Source organism: Euwallacea similis, chromosome 8, assembly GCF_039881205.1.
Source record: "Euwallacea similis isolate ESF13 chromosome 8, ESF131.1, whole genome shotgun sequence".
Lineage (NCBI taxonomy): Eukaryota > Metazoa > Arthropoda > Insecta > Coleoptera > Curculionidae > Euwallacea > Euwallacea similis.
The window spans coordinates 5394393-5421522 of NC_089616.1; the positions used below are offsets into that span (position 1 = coordinate 5394393).

Here is a 27130-nt window from a genome sequence, read left to right on the forward strand (position 1 = left end):
TGTGACAGACCTTTTTAGACCGTTTTATTTCATATAAGTTCATAGTTAAAAATTCGTATATAGAAGGTGAATTACTTTTAACAGAAATTGATATAAATAACTATTGTTGTTATGAACAACCATTGACTTGATTTTTTTGAGCCAATCTGGCAGTTCTGCTGCCGTCCAAATATAGCCTTACTCTACTAGTTCTCTCTTGTAAGTCCATGGCTGGATTTGTTGCAAATGTATGTAAATGATTTACAACCGTGATAATTTTTCAGTTACTGAAATGCAGGCGTTTGGATATCGAGAATTTTACATATGTATATGCATGTATTGTGTTATATAGGAAGTCCGTTTCTGGAGTTCAACCATAAGGATCTCGGTAACCATAAAGCATTCGAGGTTAGTTAAATTGGGGCAAAGTCGCGTTATTTGGAGTTCAAGAAAATGCCTTTTCAAAATTTAAAATTACTTTCGGAGGTGTTCGAAAAAATTTTAATTCAATTCCAAATGATTGATACATCATCATTACAATTTTTTTTACGACGTGGCGATGTCATATTTGAAATGCGACGTTTATAAATTTAGACTCGAAATGAGCAGTAATGCGCTTGCTCAGACAAGTTTTAGAACCATTTTGGTACAGTCTCGCGGTGGAGTGGACTGAGCCAATATTTGGTAGATTTAAAAAATTAATTCGCCCTCTAGGGAAAAAATGTTTATTAAAATAGAACTTGTTGGCAATAAATGAACAGAATTTTGACAGAATTTACTTTTTACCCTCTAAACTTATCTACATTTCGTAGCGTCCACATCGGTAGTTAAAATTGCGAATAATTTCGAAAACCATTTTCGTATTTTGAAGAAAACGTGCTGTTTTGTCGCCATTTTGAATCTTGATGTTAACGTTTCATGGTATTTTATATATGAGAGTTAAAATTTTTATTTTAAGAGTTCTCGTTGGATTCTTAGAGGAAGCAGCTCGAAAATTGAAAATTCCACGTGAAAAATCGCGAATGTAAAACAAATTTCCCGGTATTTTTAGATACAAAACGAGCTTTTAATAATTTGTAATAATATGCGTGCATGTACGAGTCCGTTCCTCAAGTTTGTTTTCACTTTCCGCGCGGTGCGGTGGTGCATCCCGACCGAGGCTCATTTCCTTCTGTGTCTCTCCACCTCCATTTTATTCTAAAGCGCCAGTTAGCACGAGCACCTCCCGAATTGTTACGATCGTTTACGAATTTGAGTCTGTATCGTGACGTCACATAATTAGAGTAAATACAAAGTAGACGATGGTGTCAGCGTGCCGTTTTCGTGTGCTCTTGTGATTAATTCAAGAAAAAAATGGATATTAGTGACGTACAGGTATAAATTTTTTTGTCGAGTTACCTGAAACGGGGCCACTGGCCGTGGTGAAAGTCCCGCAATTTTAGGGCTCTCCGTTTCCGACTTATTCCGGTTTTGTTATTGCTAATGTCGCATTAACTGCTGCTTAAAATTAATCAAATCATACTATCCCACGCAGCAATCTTTACCTCTATTGTGTTTTGTTGTTTCGTCAATGATGGCGATCGTAAGTAGTGTTGCATATTGTTTAATTTTTTGATTTTCTTGTTACAAATTTAATTATCGTTATTTTTATTATTAATTGGCGATTGTTAAGATGAGTGACTGAACAAAACCGGAAAAGTTTTAATTCATTTGCACGCATTACCAGGTAGAACACTATAATATGTTTTATTCATTCAAAGTAAATAAGTACCTACTTTGTGTGTAGATAAAATTAGTGTCGTGTCGAATATGGCGATAAATGCTGCATTATTGTTATAAAGGTTTTTGATAGAAATATTTTTATTATTTGTGTATACAGGTTTGATAAAACACTTTTAATTTGTTTCGATAGGAGCCGTTCGCCAGGGTCGTACTCAGATAACCAGTTTTATGTAATTATAAGCCATCTTACTCACACTTATTACTTTTACGCTGTTACCTCCCACCAGGGTTATAATAATCCTGGGCATGATCGTAAAATGTTTGCCATTCTTTACAGCTATTCTCGGAGGATTTCATTTTTTCTTTCTATTTCAAATCGATAATGCATTTAGGTATTAATAATAGTAAGTACTTACTGGGCTTCTTATTGCTGGCTACGCCTCAATTTGTCTTTGTATATTGTTGGTGAAAATGTCAATTTACAATTTAATCATTTCTGTATTATTTTAATAATTGGCCATTAAAATTACCAACTAGGGCGCTCAGAAACGTAAGCAAAGCGAGTTACAATGTCAAATTTAATGTCTTTTGCTCAGTGGCGGATCTCCTGGTAAAGGGGACTCATTATAGATATTAATTTATATGCGCCTCTGTTTTTACTGGATTCAAATGCGTGTTTTTCAAATTACAGAGAACTATTTCATCCTACAAATAATGTAATATACATAGGCCATCGAATCAAACGAAAACTAGTGGTTTTTTGTTTTTTGAACTGCTCACAAATTCATAAAATTTTAAAAACCGCCTGTGAACCGCTTGTAGGCGCGATTTTTACAAATCGATTAACAACACTTGAAATATTGATCTTGAAATGTTTCTGAAACCCAGTGGCGCACTTGCATGGTTTCTCAGAACTTTTCCATATTTGATACCTAAGATAAAGTCGAGTTTATCACTCAATTTTATTAATTTGTTATTCCCACCTGTGTATGACCTTATTTGTCTATAGCTGAACTATCAAATTAGGATCCTTCATCAGCTATCATTATCATTCATTGACAATCAGTGACTTACTACATTTTCATAACTTTTACGAACTTTGAGCGCATGATAAACATAATCAACCACTTTTTCCTTAGCAGTGGTGTATTTTGTGTCCCAAGGTCTCTACGAATTTTCACAAGCTGTAACGTTAAGCGATGACTTTCTCCTCGCCGTTTTGAATTTTTAACCCCTCCCAGTAAAATCTTGCCTTTTTTTCTTGCGGCCTCTGTTTTTATTTTCTCCAAATTATTTTCAAATTGCAGGGAACCCTTATGGCACTTAGCACACAGTCAGTTAATAGCGTATTATAATGAAATTAAGGTTCCTGGACTCAGCGGTGTCAGGCTGCGAAAATAAATAGTTGAGAAAATAATGGTATATGAGACCCTTGGGAAAATTGTGTTCTGTACGTCCCTGTTGTTAGTCGATTAAAATTCATGTTTTTGAAATTACCCTTATAGCGCTTAATATACAGTCATTAGCATATCACAACGAGTTTAGCCCAACAATTTTTTGAAATGATCTTGTCCAGTTCTATGTTTTTCACCCAGTTTCTCAATTCAGAATTGCGTCCAGGATGCCTTTGTTTTTACGATTTGTAAAGAACAACTTTACATTATTCAATTTATGTTAAATTATTGGCGAATCACATCCAGAAATTTTTCAAATTTATTCTTCCCATTCAATTTTTTTTTGTTGTTACTTCTACTTAAAACATTGTGTTCAATATGCTCCTATTTTTACTAGCTTTGATGCAGATTTGATGTGTAAAGGGTATTGAGAAATTATTAGTTTCCTTTCCATAGGTGAATTGGCTTTAGAGTGGCAAATTTAAAAAATCGTATAATAGGCAGGGCGGTCAATATCAAAAAGTAGAGTTTTAGGGTTCTAAACCAGGTGATAATTGCTTTTTGAGATATTGATAACTTGGCTTCAAGAAAACTCAAATTACTTGAACATCGGTGGAAATAACCATAAGAAATTGTTGATAGGTGTGTCTGGCAAAAGTGCTATAGAACATTGTTTCGTATGATTGGTAGCTTCATAAAACACAGTATTACACATGGTGCCCCATAAAAAAATTGGATTAAAGTTGTTTGAATTGAATTGTTAAAAATCATTGAAACTGTGTACATATTAATGTTCATATTACTTGAAAATCAAAGAGAAGTAGATATTAGAAAAATTTCATAATATACGAGATATAAAAAATTGCAAAATATGTAGGGTTTTCTATAGTATGAAAAAGTACAGTTTTAGGGTCCTAAACATGGTGATAATTGTTTTTTTGAGATATTGAAAACCTGGCCTCAAGAAGACAAAATATTCAAAAATTGTTAGATAATGCTATAGGAAAGTGTATCAAGAAATTGTTCCTTATGGTTGATATGTTCATAATACTAGATAATACACACGGTGTCTGATGAAAATATTCAGTTTGAATTGTTTCCCATCAATACATTATTCGAAAATTAAAAATAGGTAGATAGAGAAATCTCTGTAGGTAAATAACTGACAAATTAGAAAAATCACTTAATTTACACGGTATTATATAATTTTATATTTTTCTAGTTGGTGGGCGGCCCATGCGGTCAGCACGGTCCCTACACCTTCTACAAGGCGTTCAAATATGCGAAGAGTGGCGTCAAAAAATTAATAACTCTCAGTGAGTTTTTCTTTGTTAAAATGTGGAGAGATTCGGATTTGTTGTGCATCGGCGAACTTCAATTGTTGTGGACGGACAAAAATAGTGAGCAAACTTTGACCAGCCTGCGTCTTTACTTTTTACCGGAAAACACGCCCGAGGGAAGAATGGATCAAGGAGAGGTAAGCGACTTTCATTATTTTTACCTTCTAGGCATGTCTAATCTAGCAAAAACATATTTAATTATTGTTCCTATAATCATCGAAATAGCCCAAACTTGCACTTTCAACATATGCTAAAGACCAATGATAATTATTGTAATAAATCAATAATATATTTTAAAACTATTTTTCTAGTAAACGAAGTCAATAACGTAGCATACGGGTCACAATTAGAATGGAGCGGCAACGTTCTTGAAAAAATGTCAACGTTTTAAGATTTCCGCAGTATATTTGCCGCTTGATACACTCGGCGAACCGCAGGTTTACAAAGGAACCTTAACCAATTCGAGTTTGTTTATCTATCTCTGTTTCTGTTTTGTGAACGTATTTTTACTTACACGCATGGTGCTGTACTTTGTTAATTAAACGAAAGTTCAAAGTTTACGCCGGCGGCCACATTTTAAATGTATACATTTGCAGCAATCTGCATTATGTAACTGCCGCCATGAAATTCGGTTTATATTTTCAACCTATTATTATTGCAAATTACAATAGTATAATCTTATTATGTACTACTAACATGTATGCGTTAGGAACCCCTATATACATAAACCTGTATATAGGAATAACGAACATGAATGTGGCAACTGAACAGTGAGGAGGCTTTGATTTGATCCTATAAAATGGGCAAATGCGGGACCGTATTTATATTTTAATGCATTTAAAAAATCAACACGTCAAACATATTTTTAAAAATCTCCTAAAATTCCGCGTAAACAACAGTTTAAGTCAAATATTGGTTTACTAACCTTGTATCGATGCAGTATACTCCCCAATGAATAAACCCAAGAGTGATGAGAAATGAGACAGCGTTGTGGTTAAGAGTAGCAGTCAGCTATTTTATTCATTTATTTCACATACAGGGTTTTATTTAAGTACGTGGCTAAATTTCAAGCGGTGATTATTTGAGTTATTCTAAGTCGAAAAGTTTATATACATATAGATCCGGTAATGCTTCGTTTTCAAGGCACATGGTATAAATTTTTTTTTTTATCGTTACATATAAAAAAAACTTCTAAATAACAAGAAGACGCAAACTAATATGACATTGAAACTTGGTGACAGTTTTTAATGTAGTACAAAGGAAATTTTTAAGCTAAAAATTGCTCGTGTCAAAAATAATCAAACGGGAAAACGCTTTATTAGAACTACATTTAAACAAATAAAAAATATAATAACATAAATAACAATAATTATGTTTACATAAACTTTTCGTCTTATTGTTAGAATCACTTAAAGAATCACCTCTTGAAGTTGGACTTAAATAATACCCTGTATTTCTAAATTTTATATATTAAAAGTTGAAAAAAAATCAGTCAAGTTTAGGTCAGTAAGTTAAGGTTCTGAATAATTTTTTTCCTGCTAGTGAAGTATACGAAATATATGCACAAATATCCGACTGCTACTCTAACTTTGATGTTGCCGCATTTCCAATTGAAATCGAAACTATTAATTTATGAAGTAGCAACTTTGGATGAAAGAGGAAAGATTCTATCTACTATAGTTTTAGAAATGTGGTCGATGACCTCTATGCAAGAAACACCCTGTGCATATTTTATAAACATTTCCTTAAAAAAGTCCTGCAATTTTTGTATATATTTTTATCTAAAAACATCAACCAATCAAATGCTTCTGATATTTAAATGAAATTTAATAAATGAAGTTTATCACTGGGTTCACTTATAATTTAATTCTAAGAATTTAACAGTGTCATTGTTTTTTTTAAATCTGTTTTGATGAATAAAATATCGGTTCTAAATTTATATATACGTGAAACTCGATTCGATTTTTAATTAAAAATGCCAAAAGTTGGAAAAGTCAGAGGTAGTGGATGTCATTAAAATTTAATGTATTCGTTAAATTCATAATTGCTTTGTGGATGGATACGTGGTTGGTTACTCTCTCGAGGTTGCGTTCATAGTTCAGCAGTTTTGGTGGACAAGACGAAAGAGAGAATTTTTAATTAAGTAAAATATTCGAAAGGGAAATCGCTCGGTATAATGCTGACGACTAATATGGGCGCAATAAATTGTAAATGCAAAAAGCGAGAGAGTAAGTAGTGTTCTTAGTTCATTACGTTTTTCGACTTGATTACGTGTCAGCACCTAGTTGCACACGTTTTATAAAACGAAGGCAATTGCAATAATTATTAGATTTAATAGTGCTGTTAAAAATTAACTGTACATCCTTCAATCACCAATAAAATTGTATACCTACTTAAAGAGTTATTTTATACAAATTCACTGTTTTTTGCTTCATTACAATAATACTCATAATGTTAATGTGTGAATTATTCATAAACAGGGAATATATCGAACAACGTGGAAAACTACATTTTAACACAAGCAGATAAGGATTTTTGAAGCACGCTGATAAAGTCCAATATTATTTGTAGATATAATTCCATGATTGGTATTTATAAAGCTCGTTCCGATACCGTGGATTTTGCTCTGAAAATCCGATTATCAGTAAAATAATAAAAAAAGTAAATTGCAGAAGTTTTCTGTAATGTACACATGTACGTCCCCACATAGTAAATAATGGGAAATTAATTTTGCGTTTACTGGCAGTTCACCTTGTCACAAAAGTAAAGGTTAAGTAAAGCTTTTTCAGAAGATCTCACAATATCAATATTTCTTTCAACCGAATCTTTAATAAATATTACAATTAAAGTCCAGGCATTATTAGACGAGTTTATTCAATACCTAATTACATTGAAACAAAATGAATATTTTCCAATAATATGTATGCCCTACTAATATCGACTTGATTTTTTTAATAGTCGTTATTGAAGCATTGTGGTCGTTAATTTGAGGTCATTCGTATGATAATGCAATGATAATGTTCTTCTATTTAGAACGGTTACCCCGGTACCATATAAACTTTTTATTACATTTTTGATTCGTCAGTTTAAATCGTTATTAATAAAATGCATCTCGTCAGATATAATTATCGTATCGACCGATTCAAGGTGAATACCGCTTTCATGATTACACAGGCAGGAATGAATAATAGTCTCTCGTTATTTTTGCTTTCGGATTCAGTCCTGTTAGTTTCTTAACAATAATTATTAATTTAAATTACCATAACCAGCAGCGGTGTCACTTTAGCAGTATTATTCCCGGTGTCCGATGATTTTCCATCAACATTCCAGCATAACGTCAACAACAAACGCAGATATTTAGCGCTTTAATATGAGCTTATTGTTTTTAGTTACATTCATCTATATGATGACTAACGAAAATCCTTTAAATTCTCGGTCAGGCTGTTTTAACGTGTTTTAATAATATATCCAATCTAAACACATGTTCATGCTTGAAGATATAAATCGCTTAAATACATTGACTCTACTACTAAATTCTAAATTAAACTAAACTAACACACTTTGGTATAGAGCACGAGAATTCGGGCTAAAAATATCGTTTCACTCAAGGTGTTAAATGAATTTCGGTCCATTGGCACATGTTTTAAATTTAATAATAATTATTGTTGTTATATATGTGCGTATAGTTAAGTTGCGATATTTTAATTTTGAATTTTAATTCAATAATCTAAAATTTAAATATGAGGGATTTTTTAAGCGTTCGATTTGCACATACTGATAAATATAGAAAGTAGTATTCAGATACCTAATACCCCGCCATCGGCAGTCTTAAATCGACCATAGCAGGAAGTTAATGCGAAAACTCTTTTAAAGGCTTTAACAAGCTACTTATTTTATTTAAATGCCGGTGTTAGGTAATGTTGTTTAGGTACAGTGTACACTGAAAGTGAAAAACTTCCTCACAAAGCACTAGAGGTTATTCTTTTTTAACACAAACATGGATTATATTGTAGTTCACGAACAATTGAGGTCTTGGAGAAATACCTGCGTAGCAGCCCGAGTTCATTTTCCTCCCTACTCTTAATGTCAAATAATACATATGTATGTGGAGTGTCATGTTAAAAATGTATTTATTATTTAACACCAAGGTTTAGGGAACAGTAGAATTTTCAAACAAAAAATTTATTTAGGAACAAGACTAAGAAAACACTTTAAAATATTTGTGTTGTTGCAAAATGCATTCATTTTCTATCAACGTAATAACTTGTTCTCAATTTTAGGATTTCGATTAAATATATAATTGTGCCTCACCTAGCTAATGTTGACAAAACCCGATTTACCATAGATTAAGATAAACTAATCACGTGTGTACAAATCGTTTTTTATATCATTGAATCATGACATGTCAGCGATGATCTTACAATATAAAAGTAACTTTGCATTTGAAATTTTAATGCTGGCCCCCCAAGTTCAACGAATTCTCACGAAAAACAACCTTGAAATTATTATTATCCGCTCTTTCAAGTGAGTCAATTTATTAAACGCGAAATTTATTCTACGGATAAATATTTACTAACAAAACAATATAATGTTTTTCGTTTTTCAAGGCGTCTTTTAGATTAGTAATTGCATTAGACGCAATAATTATAATTATGTTCTGTTAATTAGGAAAGTTGTGAAAATACGGTAAAAATCGCAATATAACAATATGTGGTGTAGTTAAGACGTAACTGAAATAACCGAAATAAAGTATCATTTTGAGGCAAAAAAATAACTATTAAAAACTATGTTGCAATCAATGCCAATAAGCTATAAAACCCAGTGGAGTAGCTTCCGTCACGTTTAAAAATGCTATATAATAAAAAGATATATATTTTATTTTTCTCTAAATATTTGAAAATTTTCCTATAGACATTATAATACTTTTGATATTGACGTTTTTAATCTCATTCATTAGAAATATCACAATTAAGAAATATTAAACTTAATAAAAATCGGATGGTGCCTTAAAAATAAATTATTTTATACCTGTATAAATAACGGAGAGTGCCAGTAACTGAATTTGTCCTATGAATGAGATTGTAAATCTAACAAATGTTGAATTTTAAAAAATGTGCTGAATGTTTGCGTCAATATTTGGAATAGTGCGGCTAGTAATTCTGCAGTATCTATTGATTAAGCTTGACATGTGTTACTTTTCTAACCTTGTTCACGTGTCAAATTCGGCTATTGACACTAACTTATACAGGGCCAAAACAATTGACTTCCATAGCACTAATTTGGAATATCTATGTGCATATATGTAATGCAATTGCCAATAAACTATTCGAAGTAAAAAATGACAAAAAAACTAATAAATATTAATGCCTCTGCTTAGAGACTCAAATGAGCCGGATATGGAACATGTAATAATTCAATCAATCGATCGTTTATACGAACCCCCATAAATGTGTGCCGAATGTGAATGAATAAACCAGCTCCCTGCCTATTTAAATTCCATACCAAGACCATTTAGAAAGCAGCTACTTAAAATAATGACGAAAATATGATATTATGCAATTAGCCCAAGATCAAATTTGACAGTTCAATTAAACCGTGTCAAATTAGTTCATTCTGATCTCATCTATGTGAAAAAACTCAATTTGGCTATTAATCCTCTAGTTCAAGGATTAATTTAGAGAATCTTATTCTTGAGGCGTCCTTGATTTAGAGGATCAAAGAAATTACCTTGCATTGATTATTATAGAAAAAAATGAATTATTTCCCCATTTGGATCGATGTTAAATTTTAGCTCTAAAAAAGTCGAATCCCGATTGTCATTTCCGAGGAAATGCCACAATAAACAGTTACGTGTCAAGCTGAGTAATAAATTAGGAATGGGCGTTTTTAACTTTCAATAAAACTTATCGATTTATCGGGTTCGGCACTCGGGCAAATCTTCTATTGAGCTTTCTCGGAACACGCATCATATTGCACAACTGCAATAATAATTAATCGTTTTAAGTAAATATTAATTGCAATGAACTAGAGAAAGGAAAGCAACGATTTTATTGGGAAAATGTGTCCGTATATAAATACCTGACACAAAAGAAACCCGTTTTCATATACATATATTAAATGTTTTGAAGGTAATAGGCGTAAGTTGGCCCACTCATTTAGTCGAGATTATCGCTATTCTTGCGCTCGTATTGTTCGAGCTGGTCCGACATAGTACACAGGACCGTATTCATTTAAGTGCAATTATTCGTATCCAACGATTTTACCGATTTCTCGCATTTTATTATGACGATTCAAATAGACCGAGACGTCTAAAATTAAATATTATTTATAATTCATTTCATTTAGTTTCGATTATCAATATGTTTGACGAAAACGAATAAAATCCGGGCCTGTGGACAGCGTATCTTCTGCATTCATTCCAGCAGCGGGCTAACTGCCGCATATATTCTTGAAACTGGCAGTTTTAAAAATACATCAATGAAAATAGAGAGAGCCATAAAAAGGCCCGGAATTTAATTTAAAATAAGAGATTCGGATTAAAACTGATGAAAAAAATGATTTAAGTTGCGATCTTAAGTATTTGCGAGAGAACTGAGCCCTTTGTAAGCTGTTAATAACAAATTTAATGCTGGTTTATTGATGAAATATTTTCAGAATATAAACTAAGGATGGCCCGAAATAATCACAACTAACCTGAAACCGATATTTTTTTCTTACAAGGTGAAATTCTTTATTCAATATCATATATGTTGTTAACAAAGTTTTTCAGTTCAGCATCTTTTAAGTGGGCCTAATATAGAGTTCCATATCTTTTTAGTTGTACTTTTGCTAATTTTATTCCTCACCCAAGTATCTCAGAGCCGTTGTAAAACTAGCTATATAGTTCAGAACACACACAGTTTATGAGAAATGTTTTATTAACTTGGAAAGTAGGTCAAGCTAGATTCGGGAGCTAGGGATAATTTAAACTAACTTGCGGTGATATCCGTTTGAAGCAAAATTAATATTTTCGCTTTCCTGCACGAACCAGGAAGTGATACAATCAATTGTTACGTTATAGAATTAAAAAATCAAGTCATTTTTCTCTCATTTCCTTTGTATAGTGAGTACCTCGAATTAAACCTATAAATTAAGTGTATTAGATAAGATAACGTGTGTTTATGACAATAGAGAAAACAAGCAAGTAGAGTCGCCCACGAGGATTCGATGAATACTTAATTATATCGGTGAAATTTCTAAAAAAATTTAAGTAACCTTGTTAAGATTTTGAATTTCGTGCCGTTTTAGAATTTCATGTAAACATTTAAAATTTCTTCAAAACATTACAAATTTACTGTGGATACTTTCCGTTTGACCCACAGTGAGATTTCATTTTTAAATGGGAGACTTCGTATTTTTAAACGAATATCAAGCATCTATAGGACATACATATAAGCTCTTATAAAAACTAATAAAGACCAACTTTTTTCAGTTTTTAATGAAGAATAATATATACATACATATCATTATCATCATTAGTATCATATATTACAAATTTGATATCCGATTCTAGTCACTAGATAACTGAGAACTCATATCCGACAAACTATCCAAGTAATCTAAATTGTTTGAATTGAAAAGTGTTCTTTTTTTTACGGTTCTATTTTTCTTTTTTTCTTTAGGGTCGAAGATTTTATTTGCTGCATCTGTTTCATTAATTGGCAAAATTGGAAAAAGGTGACTTAATTCGCCTCGGGATTGTTTCAAGCTTCCTTGGGTCATTTTTGTCCTATATTTGTGATGCGTTGTCGTTTCTTTCATTAGGTTCCCTGTTACTTTCTGTTTTTTTAAACTGTTCATGTTTTCTTTAGTCTGTGGTATATCAGAATTTCCCTCTTCCAGCTGTTTTGCAATACTCATTTGCTTTGTTTTTTTATTCTGTGGATCTGAATACGATGACGTTACTTCAACGGTTTTTCCCTCATTGTTTGGTGTAGATTGAATACTATTCTTTTCAGTTGTATTGATGAAAAAGGTTGATGAAGGTTCATGTAACATTGGCTGAACATTTTTCGTTGATGCCTTGTTGAAAATATCCTCGACGTTTTCAAGATGGAACATCTGTAATAGACTTACGTCGTCAGGTGGTTTGTGAATTGGGGATGTGTAGGTCTAGAAAAGAAAAAAATCATTAGGTATAATCATTTTAATTTTACTTTTCCCTTGTTAATTTCGAAACTTTAATAATTCATGCCTCAATTTTCCTCTTTATTTCTTCAATTTGTTTCTTCAAATCCTTGTTTATTTTTTGCTGACTCGATAGCTTTACATTCAGATCTATTAATTCTCTGAGTTTGTTCGTCTCTAGTTCGTCTTCTTCTAAATCCGCAACGCTAAGTGCCAGCTCTAATTCATTGTTCATATTCTCAACTAAAAATGTTACAATTTTACCAATTCTATTATATCACGAAAATTAACGTCTGTGCCTTTTCGTGCATGAGCCAGTTTTCTGTTTTCAATTTTTTTTTTGATTTCTTCAAGAGCCCTTCTGCCCCCTTCTTCGAGAGCTTTGATTTTTTCATCGCATTTCAGTTTTTGTTGTTCTTCCTCTTTTTTCGCGCTTTTTTCTAGTTCTTGTAGTTTTTTTGACTCTGAATCAATTTCGTTAAGCAAAGAAAATTTTCTTTCTAAAAATAATGTTATTCCTGCTGTTCGTTTATTGACTATTTTCGCGTTTCGTAGTCCAGAGATAAATGTAAGTTAACGCAAAAAAAGTGAAGAAAGAAGCATTTTCTTTACCTGTTAGCATTGCGTATTGGGTGGTGAGGGTGTAAGGCTGATTTTTCTCTAACAAAGTTTTAAGATCTAAATTTTTCTGAAGAGAATTTGCAGCACTTTGATCAGCTGTTTCTTCCAATTTGCACACTTCCTCCCATTCATCTTTAGACTTCGATTGAATCGCAAAATCCTAATCAGTTATTGTTATTTCTTAAAAATTTCAATAAATTGGGCTAAGAATGTTCCCCAAAAGCGCCGTAATTTTCAGAATTATTTATGGCAATTTCAATGGAGCTTTTTTTAAAATATTTTTATGTGTAGAATTCATCAATATAAATTTTGTCACTAACAATGGGTCTGAGGTGTTTTGTTGGAATGCATATATATCCTCAGCAGGTCAGTTTTCCTTCTGTACCTACTGGAGGGATTCTTTTTTCTTTAGCTTTGAACACTCGGCTCAAGGAAGAAACATTGAACCATTTTTATTCTGAAATAATTTCCCAAAGGATCGTATATTTTCGGAATTAGTCGGCACAATTTCTACGGAGCTTTGAAATAATTGTGTAATTTTATTAGAGAATTATTGCCGAGACCTCAATAGCGAGCATTGAATTTAACCATCTCTACAGATTCCCATGAATATTTTATTTATTAGTTAATTTTGGTAGAAGCAGAGCAGAAACAATGTAAAAATATGCACTTTGTACTCACGTATAACTCTCGTATAAAGTCGTATGACTCTTGCCGCTTTTCTACCTTCGTACTTGGGGGCACATTTTCGTTCATTTTACCAATTTTTCATAAGTAAACTGTTTGGAAACATTTCACAATATTAAAGAAAATGATCCATAAAATTATATCTTCTTTATATTTTAAATATGACAAAATCGGCGACCATTTTGGGAAATTAATCTTGATGTAGCATTCTTTTGTTCGAGACTACTCGCTTGATTTTGTCTTTTTTTATTCTCATTCATTGAAAAGAGATGAAGTTATTTAGAATAATACCCGCTGATGACATTCTTAAAACTGCAGCCTTACAAACATAAATTTTGTCCTCAGCAATACATGTGGTGTGTTTATGGTCCGGGTGCCATACCCTCAGCAGGTCAGTTTTCTTTACTCTGGGGTCTTTTTCAGCTTTGTACATCAATATTTGATATCAAACAGGGAACCATTTTTATTTTCCGGCAAAATTACAAATTAAATTGGGCGCATACCTCCAGAGGCCAAACTTGAAACATATAGTAGTAACCCCCATTCGAGAAACTTATAAAATATAAACTTGGTTACGTTATTAATGTGGGCTTATTTTCTTCGGCATAAAATGAGTTTGCAACGTTACCTGCATATCCGTTTGGGTCCGAAATTAAATTGGAATATTCCTCTTTACCCAATGATAAAATTAAGTAAGAAGCCCAAATTTGTATTCACCCTTTGCAACAGGGGTTGTGTTTTATCGGCCATTGTTCGGCATTTCCCTGCTTCAAATGGTTTTCACTGCTTGCCCGTATAATTTAGTGCTTATTTTTATTGTTTATTTAAAGGCGGGAACGTTATTTTTTTATAGATACATGTATGTACATACATATACGTTTTTAAGGTGGCGTAAACACGTGTATTTTCTTTCATTGAAAACCCTTCTTTAGGTTTCTCTTGCTCACGATCAAATCGCACACCGTATGAATAACAATTAATAACTCGTTTGGGCATAATAATAAACAAATTAATTATTATCGTCTATCTTTCTTCCTCGTTCGTGTACGACGGCAGCCTCGTACTTTACGTGACCCGCATGGAAATGCTTATATGCGAAATTCGATTTCGCCATTTTAATAAAAAGCATCAAGCTATTTTGCCAGGCAAAAGGGATCAACTTCTCGAAGGGTTTATATTGATTTATTTCCAATGTGTCCTCATCTCTAGGTATCCTCTACATGAATTGATTCAAGTTATAACTATATAAATTTGCGGTTTTTAAATATTGTTTCCTTCATAAACTCATAAGCTCAGAATTAAGACGCGGCCTAGAAACCTAATTATTATCGAGGAGCGAGGGGATGAAAGAAAACACGGGGTGAATTACGGTTAGATTTTAAGCCTAAACATTGCGATATGATGAAATGAGAGCAAACGCTAAATAATATTTTGGATTAGACAAAGAAACACGTATATTATACACGGACTGAAATTGAAATAACAATTTATATCCGCATGTGTAAAGTAAGCAAGAACTCGGGGTGGAAACGATTTCCCCCAGCGAGCCATAGAAACGTGCAGTCAGTGGTGTAGCAGCAATTTTTCTGATATTTTTATCTAATCTCTTTATAAGTAGGTATTTGTTATATTTGTACGATTTATATGGCAATGTTATTGTTCAAATAACCATAATCTGTCTCAGAAATGAATATCACAAAAATTTGATGATACTTGTATGTTCATTGTCTCTCAATGAACACGTGAATGAAATAATCTTCTCTGGAGAAGCTGAAAAAATGAGTTATTTATATTCGGACATAACAAATCAATTTTCCTACGCCACTGAACGAATAACAAGTTATCAGAGGGTCCCGGCAAAGCATAAAGGACGACAGGCAAGCAAACTTATTACCGCCCCTCCTACGTTTCCCCAGCTTTCCCGATTAATTACTTTATAATACGAATATGAATTCCAATATAGCTGAACTTTAAACTCTAATATGAGGCATACGTTAAGCGAAGATGATTCGGTATTTCTTACTTTCTAGTTAGGTACATAAAAATGTCCAAGGGCAATAACAAGATTTTATTTGCATTAAAGTTTTTAATGCCACTTAATAATTTGGCATAAAGTACCATTATACAAAAGCCGAGTCTCTTCCATTTCCCGACGCAACGATTATCTTTTTCCATCCCAAATTCAGCGAGCGGAAAATGAAAATTTCCAACTAGAGCGAACTATTTTCTTTGCTTTATTCCCGATGCTTCCACGTGAGATATATATTTTAAGATTTGCAGTGGTGCATTGCGACTTTTAAGTTTGCTATTCCAGTGTTTCAACATTTCTGATCAAATTGTTAATAGCACATAGTCTTGTTAAAATGGCGAAGGAGCTTTGTGTTCACCTTAAATTACTGATCAAAAGTTATAAATGTTATGTGTAGTCACAATGTTATCGCAGGTACGTAATTTCGATCAAATTTCAACAGTCTTCGTCTAATAAAAAGAAGTAGTGCGCACAAATCGAATTTATTTGAATACAAATCGCGTTATGTAACCCATAAACATTGCGAAATTTCGTTACTACCATTTATTGCAATAAGAGACCATTCATTGAATATGGAGAGTACATCAAAGGATCCAGAGCTCTATCGATTTCGTTAGAAAGGTTAGAGCTTGGCGAATTTGAATTTAAAACTTAATTTTCTAATATGCCACTAAAATAAGGTATTTAACTATTTCGGCAATAACAAGTAAACAAAGTGGAGTTAAAATGCGGCCATTGTAATGTAATGATTATAAAACTTGGAGTGGCTGGAAGCGAGTGCACAGCGAATTATGAAGGGAAAAACAGAGATAGGAGAAATGGAGAGTTTTTGAGTCAGCACTTTATGTTTGCTTTAAAAAAAAAACCGATGCATTTCTGTGATTAATTCGTGTATTGATTTGTCAGGAATAGCCTAAAGCAGAGGTTCATAAGATATGAATTTAGCTTGGTTATTTTTAAGTCATTTTGACTACTCTATCTATTTCTTAACTGTTCAGTTTTTCGAGAATCAATAGTACGGTAAATATTATGGATGTATTCGTATTGTGTGTTGCCAATTGTGACACATGAAGTCAAATGGTCATAATAGGATGGACTTTTTTAAAGTGAACTTTTCGGTGTAGTACCTGTTTCTGTCTTTAAATTGAGATATTTGTCTAGTCTATCTCTTTTGATTGCTGTGTAAACGTGATCGACCGACAACAAAAAGTTGGCTTTACGTATTGATACACGTCTGAACCTTTCCTTCCGTTATCGTTGTCAGACGCTTAACGTTAACGTTCCAATACTCCCAACTTCAAGCAAACCTGAAACCAATTTTGTTACTTTGTTTGGAGATAAATGAACTGTTGGTTATCTTTGTCGAACGGAGCGTTTCACCTTTTCTATCTTTTCTGTTCCACACGAATATTTATGTAAATCGACGACCACTCAAAAGTTAATCTTTTATGAGCTCTTTTCAGAATCGAAAACATGTTCCATAGATATACTAAAATTTTCAAGCTTGCCTATTCATTGTTCCACTAATATCAATGCGCCAGATAAATCGATAATTCCTTTAAGCTTTCAAGCAAAGGGAGGTTTCTAAAAATGATTAAATAAATCAATCACTTTTCAAATTATTTTTAAAAAAATGTTTAAAAGATGTTAAATATATTGAGATTAATAAAGAAGATTGAAGAATTGCAGCTATAATAATGACGTGTTGATTGGGAGTATCAATCTTTGAAAATACTTACTAAAGGTGGACATAGGCAACGTCGTCCTTCATCAACCTCAGGGCAGGCTTGTAATTAACTATACTCTACTGTTTATTCCATTACACATGGATGCCAGTTCGTTTAGATTTAAATTCAGGTTATCAGACTAGAAAATATTTTTAATAATAATTATTCATTTGAAGAATTTTATTAAATATCAATTTTTCTTTCAGGATGAAGTTTTGGCAATATCTGAGAAAGTAGTGATACGCCTAGAAGACCTTATTACGTGGATCACCGTGGAGACTGAGTGGAATTGGGGCCGACTGGCTAAATGTGAAGAAGAGCTGAAAAGTGTTAGCATCGATTCGGAGCAACTGGCCTTACCCCGGAAACCTGCAGGCAACAGTTTCACCCTTTCGGAGAACACCATGGATTTTTCAGATGTCGAGCAGGAAAGAGACAAATATGGTGAGAAATTAGCCTATTATGTAGCCTATTATTTATTAAAATAGCCTATTATTTATTAATGCATAAAACTGGAACGAAAATTGATGTAACAACTTTAATATAAGGCTTTCCTGCAGCAGACCATGATATAGTCAGGGTGGCACTGGATGCTGAGACAAAGAGGACATATGTTTTGGCTTTTATTTTTGTTGAAGACAAAATAATACTTACTCAGAATTAATATCTGCACACCTGCGCCTATTCATACAAACACAGTCCTCCTTAAAGGGTCTGGTATTCCCTATCAATTGGTTTTGAGCTTGAGCGATACTGGTACTAGGAGCTCTTTGAGGGTTGCACTGCACAAGAATCACTTCCAACATGATCAGACATATAACAATCATATATTTGGAAGACATAATTAAGCGATCTGAAAAATTTACTACCATAATCCTCTTCTGTTCAAGCAGAGATTAACAATGGCTGAAATTGAACCAACGAAGCAATTTATCAATTTACATAGATTTATAGTTACTTGTTATCGTATGTATGCACATACAATTAAATTTCAGATTTGGCAAACCGCACATTTCTGTGATCGGTTCATTTGCATAAAGTCGCATATTTTGTTGGGGTGTGCATTGAAAAATTCTGAGTCACCGTTTATTGTTTTCAATTCATTTTCTTTATTTAAAAAAAAATGTTTTTTGACGATAAAAATGCTTATGAAATTACAAAGCAACCTTGGAACATTTCGCTTCAGTAAAAATAATAAAAATTCAATAAAATCGTGATTCAGCTGCTCACTTGTTGCAGTTGCACACAAAATGGCATATTCGAGAACGAATTGGTTTTATTTAATTGTAAAGAAGAGGGTCACAACTATTACTATGGTAATTGTGAACAATTTTATGCCCGCATATTGTCTGCGGTGACAATGAAATAATTCAATCTTGATATTATTAGTTTCATGAGTCATGCCAGTTTCCTTGAAAATATGTAAAGCAAAAATGTGAACAGATATCTGATAATAAAAATATAAAGTATCTGAGAAAAATGTATTTAAGTTCTAATCGAATCTCCTCGTATATCAAAGCACTTGGAAGAGCAAATATTCAAGATGAATTTGCATAATTTATGCTTCCAACAAGGTGTGAGGAAAAATTTCGCTGTTAATGTTGAGTAAATTACTTCTCTGTAATTCGGTCAAAAACAATTTCCCTTGAAACGGGCATTTCTAGTTAGCGAAGCGTTGTTTGTGTGTTAAAAACCTATCAAGGTGATTCAGCAAACAATGATATTGGTTGTAAATTGCACAAGAGACTGAAGTAATTACTGTGAAAATTGTTTGGTCTTATATCTCACTTTATCACAGTTATTTTCAAATTAGGTTAAATCATATATACAAGGTGATTCATAAGCAAAATTAAACATCATATAATTATGTTTTTTTTTATATCTTTACTAAAATAATTTACATGAATAATCTTTATTAATATGAACTTAATATGAAAACTTTATGAAAAATAATGTTTTTAAAATCAATATTTAGTGTAAATTGTGAAATTTCGAATACAATTCTTCGAAATAAGTAACTGCTTCGTATATTGACAATAGAAAATATAATCAGCTATGTTCAAAATTTGCTTTTATTACTATAAATAATATTTTGAAATTTATTTCGTATTCTTAGTGAATTTCCGTAGGTTTATGCTGATTCTGACATTTTTTGGACTCATTCTGTAGCGTTTTAATATGGCGTCTTTGCGAAAACGCAAATCAAGTTAATAATACAAAAATGTTTTATTTTCATAGATTTTCGAAATAATTATTAAAAACTGGAATATACAAAATGTCTTTTTATTGAACCGTATCGACAGCAATTTTTAAAATATAGTAACTCACTTGCTCAATTTTATTCTTTGAGGAAATATTTCTACAAGAAACTTGTTGGCACTTCCCAGTTCTCTGATGGATTTATCAGCACTACTCAGACGGAACTGCTATAAATACTTGTGAAGTATCTTGAAAGCCCGATAAAATTGTTTGCCCATCAATTACAAAAAGAAACTAGGTAACCTGCAGCACCAACAACATTAAACCATTTAATTGTTGTTTTATTGTTGAGGTTATCGTTATGTAAACCGAAACAGCACGATTCCTACATAACTATGTGCGTTCAGGATAATAGAAAATGGTAATTTACCCCTGTATGACTAAGACAACAACGTTTATTTTCTTCATTTTGTCTAATAATGGTAACGTTCTACAATAGAATATATTATATTATATATATACGTATGGTAAAAATAATAGTCGATTTGCGGTTATTGAGAAATTTTCAGAAATCATCAAAATTCAAACTTTATTATTAGACTAATATATTATATATTTAGAACCGCCAATGACTGGTCCTCACGTGATCATCCTCAGCTTTCCCAAATATTGCCGGTACAGGGCGATGATGAAGCGCTTAGAGGGTGTGGAGGATTTTTACCTAAAATATAAAATTGTGAACGCCCTTGGAGGGTTCTACGTAAAACACCCTAACACTAGGGTAGGTAATCTTTGCCTTACGTGTTTCCAGTGGGTTTAAGATTCACTATATGCAGGTGCTGTTTTGCCGAGACACTTTTGATTATCCCGAATTGGAAGGCCACGAATTACTGTGCAATCATTTGGCTCCAAAATTAAAGGGTCGTCCCAGGGGCAGACGGAAAAAGCGGAGCGCCTCTCCAGGATCCGAGAGCAACGAATCAGAATCGTCAGTTAGCAATCATTTTGCCAGGGTATGCGAATATTGTCGCATTTTGCTTTTCCACATTAAAAATATCAATGAAATTTCAGATTACCGAAAGGTCCAATGGTGTCTGTTCAACCAATTCCAGTGTGGCGACGCGTCGAAGCACGAGGTGTCACGAGAACAATGAAAACAAGCAATTTATGAAAGTTTTATCAGATTTCATGAAAGCCAAGCAGCTTCCCATGGGACGGGTGCCTTCTTTAGGTTATAAAGAATGTAAGTTTCGGCTATTTGTCCTCATGCGAAGAACATCAGAATATGCGGATTTGTCGCAACTACTCAAACAAAATAGACAGCTCTGAGAGTATATACAGGGTGTCTCACCGGGAACTGCCATTAAACGTTTTGGGAAAACTATGAATAGCAAAGTTACAAAACTTTATTGGATTAGTAAGTCATGGGGTGGCCTCTTGTAAAATATTTGCAATAACGTAACGCTTCCGGTTGTACCGGAAGTAGATGTTTGCTTATTTAAAATGGAACACCCTATATATTATTGCATTTTTGGATTTTACATTCAATTTTAATACAAGTTTATTAATACGTTGGATTTCTTAGAATTAATAGTTTTCAAGATATATGCAATTGAATGTTGGAAGTGTACGATGCAAATGTTTGCAAGATTGTAAGTTGTTAACAAACAGAACGGTTTTTTGTAACTCTTTTTTGGCATAATACTGTAGAAAGTCCATACTTTAGTATGCTGCCAAGCTTCGTCTGATATTTTCTATAGGGTGTCCCCAAAAATAGAGCCAACCTGAACATCAAAAAATGGTCAAAATTTAATAATTTTATATGGAACCTATTAGATTTATGTATCTCACCAGTCTAGATCCAAAAAGGAATAAATAATAATATTAGGTTTCATTTAAGAGCAAACGTCTAGACTCATTAAGAATATTGATGACTAGGTAAAATAAACAAAATGTGAAATAGGACGTACATACCCCATATAGAAGAGGTTTGTAAGTCAGTCTTGAAAAGGACACTACCCTTGCCTTTCGATAAGAAAATAAAACGCTCCATCTTGTATTAACATTTAGTGCCGTGTTTCATTGATACCCATTTTCCTATGAAAATCAAATAGAACCCTACTATTATTTTGATGTATTATGAAACTCTATCGAAAAAACCGTATGTTCACATTTAATGACCTTTAGTAAAGTTGGAAAGTTTTTGAGTCATTTCGTTTTATAAATCGATGCAGGAAAAGTATTCGTACATCCCTAATTCTAAGCTGTGAATATGAATGTGAATACTTTTTTCTTTAAGTGTGTATGACTTATGTCAGATAACAATAGCATTTTGCTGGTATTTCCCTTTTTCATAGATAGGTCTAACATATTCGCATTATACCGTAGAATTAGGGATGTACTATACCTTTATCAATTTATAAAACGAAATGACTCAAAAACTATGCAACTTTATTATAAGCAATTAAATATGAATATAAATTTTTTTCGATACAGTTTCATAATACATCAAAATAGTAGAGTTCCATTTAATATTTTTAAGTTTCAATAATTTTTTGATGTTCATGTTGGCTCTATTCTCGTGGACAACATAAAAAATATTAGGCAAAGCTTGGCAACATGGACCTTTTACCGTATTATGACAAATAAAAGTTACAAAATACCTTTCCGTTTGTTAATTATTTGTAATTCTGCAGACATCTGCATGTCATTTTCAACATTAAATTACATGTATCTTGAAAACTATTAATTCTAAAATAGTCAACATATTAATAAACTTGTATTAAAATTGAACGTAGAATCCAAAAATGTAATAATGTATAAAGTGTTCCATTTCAATAAAGTAAACAAGTATCGACTTTCGTTACAATCGGAAGTGTGACGTCACTAAAAATATTTTAGATGAGATCGCCCCAAGATTCTCACCAAACCACTAAATTTTCGTAACTTTGCTGTTCATAGTTTTCTCTAAACGTCTAATGACGGTTCTCAGTGGGACACCCCGTATATTTGTTCTTTTTGGCAATAGTAAATTTGCACGAGTTTTATACGAGGGTCCAAAAACTCGGAGGATACGAATGTGTGACCACCAATAGGCTGTGGAAGTCAATTTTTGATGACATGACCGGTCATTTAAATAGCACGAGTGCTGCCACTATTATACGAAGGCATTATGAAAGGTCAGTAATGAGATTTAAAATAAAGGAATATGGATTAATGTGAATTTGTTAGATTTTTGTTGGCCTACGAGAGACACGAAAAAGGCGAAGAAGACAAACCAATACCATCCGTGGAACGGCGAAGACTGAAAAACAAACAAGCAGGCCTTCCAGAGTCCGCTTCAAGTGATTCTGATTCGGCACCTGACACACCCTCTACTTCCAGGTCCAGCACCAGTCCACCAGTGCCCGAAACTACGGCCGTCAAGGTAGGTAATTAAAGCCCTTTTACTAAAACTGTTGAAATAAAAAAAATCTCTAGTGTTTTCATTATCCTTAAAATGCAAGAAAAGCGCTCTATCTCACACAAATTTGGGTGCGGAAAGTTGTATTTCTCCGCACTAAAGTAAAGGAAAGGGTCAGGTACTATTTTCCCGCAAAAGAAATATTGACCATTACTTTTCCTTATTGGTTATGTGATGATGATTTCATTCAAAAATCAACTCTAGAAAATCAAGAAAATTCCATGGATAGTCAATTCAAAAATATTGTTAACGGACTATATCTGAAATCACAATTCACACCGTCTCTATTTTTATTAGACATTATGTTTAAATGTTAACCTAATTCGAGTTAACCTGAATCATCCCGAATCAATCAGAAAATTTCACGATTACATTTGATCTTCAGTTAGAGGCGTTGTTTTGTCTTTGGTTTAGTTTCTTATCACCTTGGCAATCAGCAAAATTAGTAACTATAAGTGAGAATTATATTTACCACTACCACACTGTTCTAGAATCAGATATTTTATTCTGAGTAGATATATAGCACTTTGTTTCTCCAATTTTTACTCATTCATGAATATTTATTGCAGGATTCGCCATCCCCGTCAGGCAAAACGTCTACACTGCGCAGCATTCGGGTGAAACCAGAGAGACAGAAAGACAAATCCAACGGGGAAAGTCAAAAAACTATTAGTGAAACCACAAGTGTTCTCCCCGATCAAATTCCATCTTCGCCAATAATAATAAAGAGTGAACCTGAGGACTTTAAGTCTATAAATACGGAAAAGTGTCAGTTGGAAGAAATGCAGCTCGGTATCAGGGTGGAAGTTAAAGTGGAGACTAACGTGACTGTTGAAGTGAAAGTCGAGGAATTGAGTGAAGATGTTAAGAGGGAGGAAGAAAAGATTAAAGAGGAGGAGCCTGATGGGATGAAGCCCTCAATTCCAGAGGGAACAAAAACGGAGGGTTCGATCTTGCCTGAGCCGATTACGAACGCAGTGGCCCCAGTAGTTACGGTAGCAGTACCTGAGAAAAACTTGTCTCCGATGGAAGGAAAGGAGACCAGTCCCGCGACTAGTAAAATCGGGGAAACTCCTAAAGAGAGCGCAAGCGTTACTTCTACTGCATCAGCTAGAACTGATTCAATTAAACGAGAAGATGATGCATCTTTGCGTGATGTAAAGAGGATAAAATTGGACATTTTAAAGGAGGGCGGATTGGAGGTGACTCCTGTAAAATCCACTTCGACTACCGTAAAAGAGTTTCGACCTTCTGTAATTCAATCCCCAGCTGCAAATTTCCCAATTGAACCCTCGATGGGACCTCCCCCCTTGCTTTCCAACGTATTGCCTAAAAGAAGTCCCCCCTCACTGCCCGCAAGTATAAACATAACGCAAATCAAAGCCCCTGCCCCTCCTTCCACACCAGTGAAATCTGAGAGTTTCCAGTTCCTCAACGGTGCTACGCCCCCAAAAGTTGTTCAATCCAGATCCATTTACACCTATTCCGAGAAGGTGGTATATGGGAACCCCAAAGACATTTTTCAGCCAAGTATGATGTCTCATACGCCCAAATCCATGACCAGCAGTGCAATTCGACAATCTAGTGGTGATCCCATGGATTTATCGCTGACCAGCCCACAAAAGCCTGCAATTGAAGTAATGCCGATGCCGCAAAACTACTCCACAACTGCGCAGACTTCTTTTAATAGAGCTAGCGTAACTAAGAATTTGTATAAAACAACTCCACCTTTGCCTGATGGTCGCAAATTAGGGCCCAATTTAGAGATAACTCTGGTAAATCCGAAGCAATGCTCGACAGCGTCTAGGGGGTCCAACAAAAGATCGGGCTCGGAGACTTATGCGCAAAAAATCGCCAAATTAAAATCGGATGAATTGAGACATTCAAAGTACAACAGCGGCATGTATAAAAGCGCAGCCGAGGTTCCAGCTCCTAATCACCACTATATGAAGAGCAGCTCGGCCCTTCCAAAACCAGATTTAAGCAAGCACAAACCTCCGGTGTTTCCCCCACAAATGCACCAGCCTTATCTATCAAGATTCGTTCCCCCAGAGACCCCGGGCCCCTTTATTCCCCTCATGGAACCCTTCTACTATCAGGCGGCCTTGCAGAACGTTTATTCGAATTTATCGAACATGCCCCATCCCATGTTGCCCATTCCTACGCCTGAGCAGCTCAAGTTTTACGCGGACCTCATGGCTCACAACAGGTTTAGTATGCCCTTTGGCCATCCGGGAGATTCGTCCATGAACAATGGAAAGAAACCGTGAAGACGGACATATCAATCAAAACATTGGTCTTTGCAGTGTGTTTGTGAAAAACAACGAATTTATAATGTGAGAATCATTGAAGAGATGCGAATTGGCGAAGGTAATTTATGTTTTAATAGGGGTGGAGGTCATAGTTTCCTCAGAGGGCTGTAATGTTGAGGTAAGTTGATGGGTCAGTCTCAATTTTTTTTACGTTAACATGTTCAAAACGGCGTTATTTTATAATTTATTGGTCACCTTCAGCAGAGTTTACATTTAAGCAAATGTCAACTCTGGCGAACTCGATCTTTCCTTGAGAGGGTTAACTGTCAAATAACGTCAAAATCATTGTAATTTATATGTACTGGGTGGTCCATTAATTAATAATGGTCGTGGGTTATGTCTCAGAAACTATAAATTATAAAAATTCGAATATCTAGTCCTACGTACAGTCCCAGGAATGTGCCACGCATCCTAACAAATTTATACTTCATTTGTTGTAAATGTGCGCTACCAGTAATGTAACGTACGCGCTTAGTGCAACAAAGTGTCCCACGTGTCCCACCGTTGTTTGTTTTATTTTGACAATTTATAACAGGCCCTAATGACGTATAGAATTTGATGTAGATTTGATGGTAATTTTTTTTAATGTCCGAATTCGTCATAACTTTCAGATGGCACCACCTTAGAAGTTGACAGTGACTTTACTCTCAGAGGCCATTTTGAGGAATAATTATAATGAGAACTATTTTACCCTGTTACGATTACGTGAAGATAATATTCACATAAACCATTAATTTAATGCCCTTGTGTGACCTCCTACTTCAATTATTAATGCAGGAACATTTTTCTTGAATCACTATATACTGACAATATTACGTGTACGAAAACTATAAGTAAAATAATTTTTGTTATGCTGAATAAAAAGGTGATTTTGTTGATTTAATTCGTTACATATTTACATATATGTTAAATATTATAAAATAGTTGTCCTTATTCTGTTATCAAAAATCCATTTTATAATTTCTAATTTTTGGTTTTAATCCACTACACATATTTACTATAAAAAATCTACTTGAGAGCGCACAATAATAACTCGACTCGCATATGACTCAATACCAACTATATAAATACTGACATTGTGAGACATTTACCTACAAAGGCCAGAAATAAAATAAAAGTTTAGTGTCTGTGATTTACGTGTACTATGATAATGAATTTATACATAATGTACCAAACTATTTTGTACAGATTCACTATTTTCTCGAGTTTGCCACCTTATGTTTTTAATACGGTGTAATACGCGTAGCAATGTGTATATAGTGTTTACTTTTATAATAATTATTATTACTATTACGGATCGTGTAAGTAGTGTTATTGTATGGTTAAGATATTTGCCATTAAATATATGAAATTTAAGTGTTTTTGTTATTAGTAATTTTCGTTTCTTGCTTTATCAGGCAATGTGGGGAAGAAAGTCGGTGAGATAGTTGGTAGGTGTCCCAACAAGAAGAATTTCTTTAAATATTCCTACAGTCCATTTCCCAATTTAAT

General features: G+C 33.6%; 3 protein-coding genes across 6 annotated transcripts in view; 1 reads left to right on the forward strand and 2 right to left on the reverse strand.

Annotated features, from left to right (window-relative positions):
• Positions 1-27130, reverse strand: part of LOC136410344 (adenosine 5'-monophosphoramidase HINT1-like) — a 55056-nt gene that overhangs the window by 19652 nt on the left and 8274 nt on the right. Inside the window, exon 1 of one of the 2 annotated variants that reach the window (XM_066392468.1) lies at positions 11347-11351. The exons of the other annotated variant lie outside the window; for it this stretch is intronic. The gene's annotated coding sequence lies outside the window, so the exon portion shown is untranslated. Of the gene's footprint in view, positions 1-11346; positions 11352-27130 lie in introns of those variants that run through there. 2 annotated transcript variants of the gene reach the window in all.
• On the forward strand, positions 295-26995 carry LOC136410311 (AT-rich interactive domain-containing protein 5B-like). Of its 3 annotated transcripts, none has more exons than XM_066392404.1 (9): positions 295-387; positions 4318-4572; positions 17872-18109; positions 20485-20645; positions 20701-20877; positions 20936-21107; positions 22893-23043; positions 23096-23291; positions 23897-26995. In XM_066392404.1, exons 1-9 carry the CDS (start codon positions 304-306, stop codon positions 25595-25597), a joined length of 3135 nt encoding a protein of 1044 aa, XP_066248501.1. In that variant the 5' UTR covers positions 295-303; the 3' UTR covers positions 25598-26995. The 3 variants fall into 3 exon arrangements, with proteins under 3 accessions (XP_066248501.1, XP_066248502.1, XP_066248503.1); XM_066392405.1 differs by lacking the exon at positions 295-387 and adding an exon at positions 901-1353; XM_066392406.1 differs by lacking the exon at positions 295-387 and adding an exon at positions 1454-1561.
• LOC136410501 (CAP-Gly domain-containing linker protein 1-like) lies at positions 11984-14182 on the reverse strand. The gene is made up of 5 exons (XM_066392693.1): positions 13904-14182; positions 13214-13382; positions 12901-13101; positions 12669-12844; positions 11984-12586 (listed from the first exon to the last, which is right to left on the reverse strand). The coding sequence occupies exons 1-5, from the start codon at positions 13976-13978 to the stop codon at positions 11984-11986; spliced, it is 1224 nt and encodes a 407-aa protein (XP_066248790.1). The 5' UTR covers positions 13979-14182.

What these genes read in the sequence shown, in the direction of transcription:
- LOC136410311 (XM_066392404.1), top strand. Translation starts at nt 304, where the DNA reads ATGTATATGCATGTATTGTGTTATATAGGAAGTCCGTTTCTGGAGTTC. An exon ending in TTAGCAATCATTTTGCCAGG is followed by an intron (nt 20,878 to 20,935) that starts GTATGCGAATAT and finishes ATGAAATTTCAG; the next exon opens with ATTACCGAAAGGTCCAATGG. An exon ending in CCGAAACTACGGCCGTCAAG is followed by an intron (nt 23,292 to 23,896) that starts GTAGGTAATTAA and finishes TATTTATTGCAG; the next exon opens with GATTCGCCATCCCCGTCAGG.
- LOC136410501 (XM_066392693.1), bottom strand. Translation starts at nt 13,978, where the DNA reads ATGAACGAAAATGTGCCCCCAAGTACGAAGGTAGAAAAGCGGCAAGAG. An exon ending in ACTTTATACGAGAGTTATAC is followed by an intron (nt 13,383 to 13,903) that starts GTGAGTACAAAG and finishes ATAACTGATTAG; the next exon opens with GATTTTGCGATTCAATCGAA. An exon ending in CCAATACGCAATGCTAACAG is followed by an intron (nt 13,102 to 13,213) that starts GTAAAGAAAATG and finishes CATTATTTTTAG; the next exon opens with AAAGAAAATTTTCTTTGCTT.